The sequence below is a fragment of the Nestor notabilis genome, unplaced genomic scaffold (genome assembly GCF_000696875.1).
Source record: "Nestor notabilis isolate BGI_N333 unplaced genomic scaffold, ASM69687v1 scaffold16031, whole genome shotgun sequence".
Classification (NCBI taxonomy): domain Eukaryota; kingdom Metazoa; phylum Chordata; class Aves; order Psittaciformes; family Psittacidae; genus Nestor; species Nestor notabilis.
In genome coordinates this window covers 19,913-29,102 of record NW_009915289.1, presented here as the reverse complement: position 1 = coordinate 29,102, position 9,190 = coordinate 19,913, and the positions used below count along the sequence as shown (strand labels likewise).

General features: G+C 42.8%; 2 protein-coding genes across 2 annotated transcripts; both read left to right on the top strand.

The window, feature by feature from the left end:
* The first annotated feature begins 2,346 nt into the window (after positions 1 to 2,346).
* On the top strand, positions 2,347 to 2,673 carry LOC104413152 (histone H2A.2-like). The gene has a single exon (XM_010024074.1). The coding sequence runs from the start codon at positions 2,347 to 2,349 to the stop codon at positions 2,671 to 2,673; it is 327 nt and encodes a 108-aa protein (XP_010022376.1).
* Positions 2,674 to 6,383: 3,710 nt separating this feature from the next.
* On the top strand, positions 6,384 to 6,788 carry LOC104413151 (histone H2A-beta, sperm-like). The gene has a single exon (XM_010024073.1). It carries the CDS (start codon positions 6,384 to 6,386, stop codon positions 6,786 to 6,788), a length of 405 nt encoding a protein of 134 aa, XP_010022375.1.
* Positions 6,789 to 9,190: the final 2,402 nt, after the last annotated feature.

The window sequence follows — 9,190 nt, the reverse complement described above, 5'->3', positions numbered from 1 at the left end:
TCCCTGCCCATGGCAGGGGAGTTGGAACTAGATGATCTTAAGGTCCTCTCCAACCCTAACTATTCTATGATTCTCTGGAGCCTTCCAGCAAGGCAGCATGTGAGCTGAGGGTTCTGGCATCACAGTTTTGGAGTTTTCTTCAGGTGCTCCAAAGTCTATTGTCTCTGACCTGCAATTGTACCCAGCATGCAGAAATGAAGGCTTAGCTGTGGGTGCCAGTTTTGTTGTACGAATTGTGAATGTTTTGTCAAAGCCTGGGCTTTCAGGGGGACCTGCTGGTTTAATAGTCATCTTCTGTGGCTGAAATACCACATGGCTGCTGGTTGGAACCTATTTTGAGCACTGGAAAGCAAACACAAAAAGCAAGACCAAAGAGCATGCATTCATTTTTTAAAAGGTGCTCAAAACCATTTGCTTGCATTAGGTGAGGTTTTTGCCCATGTGAACTGAGAGGAACTAGCCAAGGACTCTTGGTACCAGAACCCTTCTGTTCCCACAGTAAGCCCCGAGCCCCACCTAGGTCAGAGAGCTACCAGAAGAGGGAGCAGGAGCCCAAATCTTATGAGCAGCCCCACGACGTCACTTGATGGGGCTCAGACACAGCGTGAACGAAGCCTCCATCTCTGCCCAGGACACACATAAAGCAATACACACTTTCGCTCCTCCCACCCAAATAAATATAAATTGTATTTGTAAAGCACATTCTCCCTATGTACTTTTATTTTTTAAATCCAGCTTCAACAGGAAAGAGAGGACTGTTTTTACACATGGTGTACAGACAGAAATAACTCCAGCCAGAGCCAGTGAGAGATGGTAATGTCACAGTGAGACTGAAATATAGCTATGGCTCAGCCCTTGGAGACTGCCTGGCTACTCCATCCCGCCAGAGTACTTGCTTCTGGGCATCTATAACATATTTCTTCCTTTTCCCTTGAATCAGGGGTTAGGAGGAAGATGAAACACATGTGATAATTGCTCATTAATTGTCCAGGTGACCCACTGATGAGGAGAAAAAGTTGCTAATAAAAAGGTTCTGCCCCAGGTGTAGGGGGAATGATGTTAGGTGGTTTTCTTACCTTTGAGTGCAGGCTGTAACAAAGCACAGGCCAAAATAAGGATTATTTTTTTTTTTAAGGTAATGGTCTATTTTTAGAATTTATAATATATAGTGAAAGGTTTGATGTCATTGTGGACTTTATGTTATTTTGTAAGTTAGCTGCACTAGTGGCACAGCATGTCTGTAATGTGAGTAAGCAGAACATGAGAACTATTATCTGATAACAGGGACAAGGATTTAAGGTTTAGTTTCTTTTATGGGCTGGGACTCTTGTTTCTCCCTCCCAAATTTTATACTGATTTTTCTTAAATATTTAAATCTCTCTATAAAAACCACACAAAAACTCCCACGTGTTAATTTAGTGATGGATGTTCTTGCATATTACAAACAGCTGTGCTGGAAGCTAACTGTGCTATTTACTCATAGATTAGAAATGTTATTTAAATGAGTATTTTTGCCAGTCAAATTTTAAGAGTACTCTAACTGGACTGAATTCCTTTAATCTTGAGTAAATAGATGGTAATTTCTATTCTTCAGTTCACATTGTGCTGTTTGAGTAAATTTTAACTTTCTCTACCTCTAGTACTCTCATAGCAGCCTGAGAATATCACTTGGGGAATTAATTTAGAACTTGGTATGAAAACTTCTTGGAGTATTTTGGGTTGAAGATGCTGTGGGCTGTAGAAATTCTTCAAGTACTAGATTTAAAATGAAAGAAGGATCTCACTTGATAATAGAAGAGGTTAGAATACAGATGCCTCTAGAGGAAGAGGCAGGCTCAAGTTAGCTTTAAGGTAACAGTTGTGTTAAGAAAATATTATTGAGGAAGACCCACTGTGCATCAATCCCAAATACATTCCAAGTTGCAGGAAAAAGCCTCTCTTTTGAGCTATTCATATCTACTTCAATAAGGCTTTCTTGACAGCTTGTCAGACCACTCCAGCTTTACAATGAGGCCCCTCTTCTAAAATGTATGCTGTAAAAAGGTTTTAGTAGTTAAACTCTTAGCTCTGCTGTTAATGAACTGTGCTGTGTGCTGCTCTTTCCTGAAGAAAAGAACAGGCTTTCTTCTTGATGTGGAGAAAGCAGAAAGTGTAACTCACCTTGCTGTTGTCTCCTTTTTCTATCAGTTAGCTGTAGCCCAAGCATCTGGCTAATTTGAAGATCTTCAACCCCTTGTGTCCTCACCCATCAGCGTGTCTGGATGTGGAAAGAAGCATGTAGTGGCTGGCAAATCTGGAAATGCATTGAAGAAATCCAAGTCAACCAAAGCTGGTTTGCATTTCCCCATGGGTCGCATCTACAGGCTACTTAAAAGAGGGAACTATGCTGACAGGATTGGTACCGGCACTGCCATCTACCTGGCTGCAGTGCTGGAGTACCTGAGCGCTGAGATCTTGGAGCTGGCAGGGAAAGCTGCATGGGAAAAGAAGAAAACCAGGATCCTGCCCAGGCACATCCAGCTGGCTGTGAGAAACGATGATGAGCTGAACAAGCTCTTATCCTGTGTGACCATTGCTCAAGGTGGGGTTATGCCAACTATCCTTTCCCAGCTCCTTCCCAAGAAAACTTCCAGAGATGCTGTTCCTTCTCAGGAAAAAGGTGGTAGCCAGTGAACCTTGCTTTTCCTGGGCTGGCCTGTGCACTTACGGGTGATGAGACTCAGCAGCAGTGATTTGTATGTGTCTTTGCTTCTTTATCAAGTGGACTTTTTTCCTGATAATTTTAATACACTTTCAAAGCTTGTAATAAAGTTCCTAGAATGCAACACTGTTCTCCTTTCATTTCTCAGCTCCCCTTCCAGAGATGGAGGAACATAAAAAATACCAAAAAAGTCTAGCATACCACCCAAATAAGTTTTTCTAATGACAAGTACATGTTTACTTTTTGAAAACATGACAGGTAACTGTTGTGGTCAGGCAGATAAGCCAAGACCCACACTTCCGTTCATGTGAACTTTTCCTACATCATGGATTCATAGTGTAATTAGTTCAGTGCCCTGGATGTTGTTTAACTCTGCTTTAGAAGTTAGTAACCCTATGCTTTAAAATCTTACTGGTGTAAAGCTGTAACAAATGGGTGCCTCTCCTTAGACTGCTCCAACATGACACTAAATCACTATCCCTCCATCTTGTTGTAACAACCATATGCAGTTTATCTAAAATCTGGTGCAATATTCATGATGTTGGCAGATGTGACTGTCTTGCTTCTGTCTATCAGTGCAGAAAAGCAAAAGTCTCCATGTCCAAATGAGGCCCCTGGCCTTTGCTGACTAGGTAATTGACAGTCACTAGGAAGTGCCCGGGGTTTCTCTGCTCACAGTGGGTGCTGCAGCTTGCTGTTGAACTGGAAACCAGGGATCTGCTGCAGCTGCATTAGTATCAGTCTGCCCCTGAGGCAGTATCTCACAGATTTCATAGCATCTCACACAGAGAAGAGCTGGCTAGGACCAGCTTCCTGAACTGTAGCTGGAGCATGAACTTCTTATGTGAAAGATATCTGCCTGTCCTATTGAGTTTAACCTCCTTTGCCCCCTCGAGACACAAGGGTGTCAGAGCCTACTGGCCAGATTTGTGATGCTGACAGTCGTCAGAGCTGTATGAAGCTGAGTTAATGACTCTTCTTCAAGCTGTGATTATGCAGAAATGGGAAGAGGATACCTGACTTAGCAGACACCGTGATTTCAGGGTGGTGGACAGCTGGAACACTGATTGTATGCTGGCTGGTTTTCAAGAGCAATTTGATGAGATCATGGCTGGCCTGCAGCTAACCCAGTGAAGTGTGAAAAAGTGGAAGATGCTGTAGCAGAGAAGTAACAATGAGAGTAGATCTTAGGCTTTCTGCATATAATACACTTGTAAATGAAAAGGAAAAAAAAAAAGAAAAGCTTTAAAGGAGACATATGAGAAATGAAAACGTCAAACTCAATTTATTTCCTCCCTTTGACCATAGCAAGGGAAAGCAGGCTTGGGAATGATTGTTTGTTTGGACCAAGAAAAAATCTAAAGGTTTGTGGTAATGGTGGGAGACTCAACCAAGTTACTAATTTTGTGCAGTTTTAAGCATGGCACTTACAGCACCCTTTGCTAATCTGGAGGACTGCGTGTCGGTCATCATGCTGCTCCTGTGAGCCTGCTTTGCACCACACCAAAGACTCTGCAAGGCATGGCCAGTGCTCAAGTAACTTCTAGAAGTGCCTTCACCTGCTGTTTTCTGTATGATAAAAGGCGGAGTGAACTGTGTGGCTCTACCCAAAGAGAGCTTACACCCAAAGAAAAGAGTTTGTGGTGAAGCACTGGTCCAATTCAAGAGTCAGTTTTTAAAGTTTGGAGTTTTTTTATCAAGATTGATGAAGGACAATCTCCTTTGCTTTCTTCTAGCCAATAGTTCAACCCACTTTTAAATTAACCAGATAGAATTAGCGGTCTGAAAACTCACTCCTCTGGTTTCACAGTAACAGAGGATAGATGTTTCCTAACCCAGCTGCTCAGCAAAAGCTTCTGTTGGGCCAAGGCTCAACTTCCCAGCACTCATGTATTGAAGAAAAATTATTGTTCAGCTGTCACTGCACCCTTGACCCTAGAAAGGACATGTTATGCCATGCAACACAGCTATGAGTGATTCTGGAGAAAAAATGACCGTGTGGCAGATGGGGACAAGTACTAGAAGAGAGAGAATGCAGTGTCAGAAGCCCTGAGCTTTCCCAGTCTCTGCAGAATGGTCACAAAGCAGCTTGGCCACTGCTGGCAGCACAAAGGGTGGTAGTACAGGTTGCTGGGTTTAATTCTTGATGAGTGCAGCAAGGTGAGGTGTGCCCCCTTCCAGCTGTAATAAGTTAACTGCCAATCAGAGATACTGGAGTTCTCTGCAGTATCCTAATACTAACACAGCAAGTATTAGGCTTGTTTCCAGAGGATATCAGCTAACAAGGTGCTAAGCAGCTCTACAAGGAGTAGTGACAATTTTTCATGCTCTCAAGGACAGTAGTGAGTTGCTTATGTGTTTGGTCCTTGATTGTTCTTTATTTTGAGGGGTTGAATCATTGCTCACCCAGGTGGCTTTAAGCAATGCAAGAACTGGTAAGGATATGGCTACTGCTATGGAGTTTAAAAGGGGGCAGCTCTTGCCAGAAGCTGTGGTTTGAGGTAGTGGTATTGTTGGGAAAGAAGGTAGGCTAAGAACATCTTCATGTGAGTGTTTGTTTTTGAGAAATAGCAGCATGTTTTCTTTGTGTTAGATAACCATTATTTATCTCTGGAGTTTTTGTGAGTTCTGTGTTTGGTATAAGGCTGCTTAAAGGGCTTAGTTATTTACTCATGTAGACTATTTTTAAAAGCTTTCTAAGGCCTGCAAAAATTTCCTAAAAGAACTCTATGGTGACTTTAAGCACTTCAATTTGATATCTGATTTAGCTCCTCTCCACATCTGGGTAGAACTTCTCAATACTTAAAAAAACCCTAATGTTTAAAACTTGAGACAACTATGTATACAGGAGCAGATTCTTTTTAATGTTTGTTGACCAGCTGCTTTGTGTTATGCATTGAAGGGTTATTAGTACTATTCATTACCAGAGACTTTGTGATGGGGCTGTTAGGATGAACTCAGTACCATACAAGAAGATCGCACTTGTGTATTTGCAGTAGCCTGGTGTGCAGTGTGCTGAGCAGAGCAATTTTGGTGTTTGATGTAAACCAAAGCTTCTCTTCTTCCCATAAGTCTTGTTCCAGACTGTGGCCTGTTATCTTGCAGCTGTAGGTCCCCTCACCTCTGGAAGACAAGATCCATTTGAAGTGGTTTCCAGTAGATGAAGTTCTTCTCTGTTGTTCTTACTTCAGACAAAGATACCAGTTTCTATGACTGGCTCTCACAAGTCTATCATTGCAGAAACTGCTTATGTTCTCGTGAGGGGCAAGTTCAATAAAGCTTCCCTGAAGGGTTTCTGAATGCTTGCAAGTATCTTGAAGCCTAGTTTGCTTAACAGCAGTTCCTGCTTTGATACTGAATCAGAAGACCTTGCTCCTAAGTTCTAACTTACTATCTTAAAAAGTTTTGGAAATCTAGCAGATGGATGACCTGTTGATCTGACTGAGCTTGTAGATGCATCTTGACTGAAAACTTGTCAGACTCTCGTAGAGCACCAGCCTGACCCATTTGCTCCTTCAGACAAAAGGATGAACAACTAGCAAACTTTCTGAGATGGAAAACTGACTTGTAAAGGAATTAGAAAGGCAGTGAGGAAAGGAAGAGGAAGAAAGGACTTCAGTTTCTGTGTCTGTTTGGGGTTTTTTTTTAATTCTTCCTCTTTTTATACTAGGTTGATATCTGAATGGGGAAGAAAACCACAAAGTTCCACCTTGACCCAAAGAAATCCAAGTCAGCCAAAGCTGGTCTGCATTTCCCTGTGGGTCGCATCTACAGGCTCCTTAAAAGAGGGAACTATGCTGACAGGATTGGTACCGGCGCTGCCGTCTACCTGGCTGCAGTGCTGGAGTACCTGAGCTCTGAGATCTTAGAGCTGGCAGGGAAAGCTGCACGGGAAAAGAAGAAAACCAGGATCCTGCCCAGGCACATCCAGCTGGCTGTGAGAAACGATGATGAGCTGAACAAGCTCTTATCCTGTGTGACCATTGCTCAAGGAGGGGTGTTACCTAATGTTCTTCCTGAACTCATTCCCAAGATGACTGCTCCGCTTAAACCACCCCACAAATATGCCCGGTCACAGGAGTTCTAAGTACCACCAGGCTCCTGCCCTCACGGTTAACCCTGGCTTTCTCCACCACTCAGTTTTTCATGCCAGTTGGTCTTTTTGGTCTAAATTTCTGTGTATATGTCTGGAAAGCCACTAAAAACATTGTGACTAGCTAGCTTTCCCTAGTTATGTCCTTCAAATGAAAAATTCTATTTACATGAATAAATATGCGTGAAAAGTAGTTGTGTCCATCTTATTCCCTTCTATAAAATATTTGTTCTACTAAACAGAAGATTATTTTTTTTGGCAGTGCAGTTATTTAAGAAAACTTGTTTTACAGTCTTTAAAGCTTGTGTCTCCATGTGCATGGCTGGAATCTCTTTATTTGGTATGTGTGGAAGTCTGCTTCATCTGACCACTTCAGACCTCATCATGGGCACAGGTAACTGATTATTTTAAGTAGATGCACTGGAGAGACTGCCTTATAATGGTGGTGAAGCTGAGGAATTATCTTTAACGTTTGGATATGGATGTAAGGCTGTGCTGTGGCTTTGGAGTGTCACTGCATACTCTTTGGTCCAAAGATGGTGTTGGAATTGTCCTTTAAGTTTCTGGATTGATGGAGTGCAATCCAAGGGGTCTTCTACAGATAGTATATGAACCTTGTCAGTGCTTGAGCCTTAAAGAAACTAGAATCTACAGGCTTCTGTAGATTCTTCTAGAAACTCTTCTTAAGAATGAATCCAAATATATTTTCCACCTCTCTGGTACTGAGAATCTCCTTAGCTGCTTTGGGGCTTGTTTCATTAGGATCCAGATCAAGGAAACCTTTGTGTTAAAATGCAATCCTTGAAGTGGCCTTCTCAAGGACCTTCCTAAACTCCTGTCTTCTGCCTATGCAGCTTGAAAGGCTACCTAAACACTCATAGATTTTTTCAGTCTGGATTGCAACATTATGGTGGACACACGCAAGTATTAATCTGTTTGATGTGCTACAGAAGACTTTAAAAGCTTCACCAGCATGACGCCATTCAAATTTGAAAGCCTTATTATTGCATTATTAGGTGTTTGTATTATTCTATTTATAACACAGAACAGGAAGCCCCTTATGTCCACCATCTTCGCATATATAAATCCAGCCAGGTAAAAAGGCTATTTAAAGAACTGCCTCAAGACTGACATTGCAAGCCCAGGCTTTTGGGAGCTTCTGTTTCCTATAATAATCCATACTGTGCTGCTGCTTTCTCTAGTGTAACTCAAATATTCTCCTGTTTTTCTGGTCTGAGAATTGAGACCTTTTGGAGAATGGGCTACAGAGTGCTCATCTCTTTGTATAGGCAGGCTAAGGAATTTAAATGAAAGGCAAGAAACCAGGAACGATGTATTTTGGGAATGCAGGCAGAAGACTTTATGTATGTGAAACTTCTAGCAGGTGTGTCAGCTGCGAACATCTACTAGAGGCTAGTCTATAAGAAAACCAAGGGAGGAGAGTGTTGGTGTCAGGTCAATCTCGATATAACTGGCTGCTGTGAGCACTGGAGATGAGTGGTTTGTAGTGTGGACGGTAGAAAAATGTTGTGCTGAGGGCAGCCATTGCTATCTGTGTAAATGTGGTAACCTAGATCTAGAGGGTGAAATGCTGCTGACCTGTATCACAAACCAAACCCTCTGTCTTGAAAGTAACAGTGGCTCCTTAGGAGGCTGCTGAATGTTTTTCTGCAGCAGTTTGAATCAACATTGACCTTATGAGCTGTGGTTGAATCAAAACAGCCCCCTGTTCCCCTGCCAGGCCGATGGTTGTATTTCATGCTGTGTTGGCTCAGAGGCTTGATCCTTGCCTGTCCAAGCCAGCTGCCCACAGCATGGGTGCCCCTGCAGTAGCGTGGGCTTGCTCCTGCCATGCTGCACCACTCCTGCTGCACCAACACAGCTGCTCATGGCATCTATGTGAGCCAGGCTGCTGGGCTCATGTGAAAAGCTTTCATTTTCTTTTCTTTTTCTCTTGCTTGTTAAAATAAACCACCACCTTTCACAGTGGTGGCGGCACAACTTGAATATTTCCGTGCAGGCAGGAGGAAGTGACTGAGGGTGGGATGATGACTGGAGCTGCTGAAGAAGAGGCTGTTTTCAATGCCTCTGTGATGTAGGCTGCAACTATGAACCCCATGGGAATTTAAAAGGTCTGTGTCTGGAATGAAGCTGTATAACACAAAGTACATGTTGAGAGCTGAGTTGAAATGACCCATGGAGCAGGAGGCTTCAGCAAACACCCGTGCCTATAAAAATCCCACACCCCCCAAAAAAAACAGAGGGGTGGGGAAATAAATAGAGATCTTTCTCCAAGTCTCAGCAGTTCTGCAGTGGAAGCAAAGCTTGATGCTGGCTTGTGTAAAGGCATACAACTATCTCAAAGAGCTGTATGGCCTGTGCTGGGACAAGCTAGC

What these genes read in the sequence shown, in the direction of transcription:
- LOC104413152 (XM_010024074.1), top strand. Translation starts at nt 2,347, where the DNA reads ATGGGTCGCATCTACAGGCTACTTAAAAGAGGGAACTATGCTGACAGG.
- LOC104413151 (XM_010024073.1), top strand. Translation starts at nt 6,384, where the DNA reads ATGGGGAAGAAAACCACAAAGTTCCACCTTGACCCAAAGAAATCCAAG.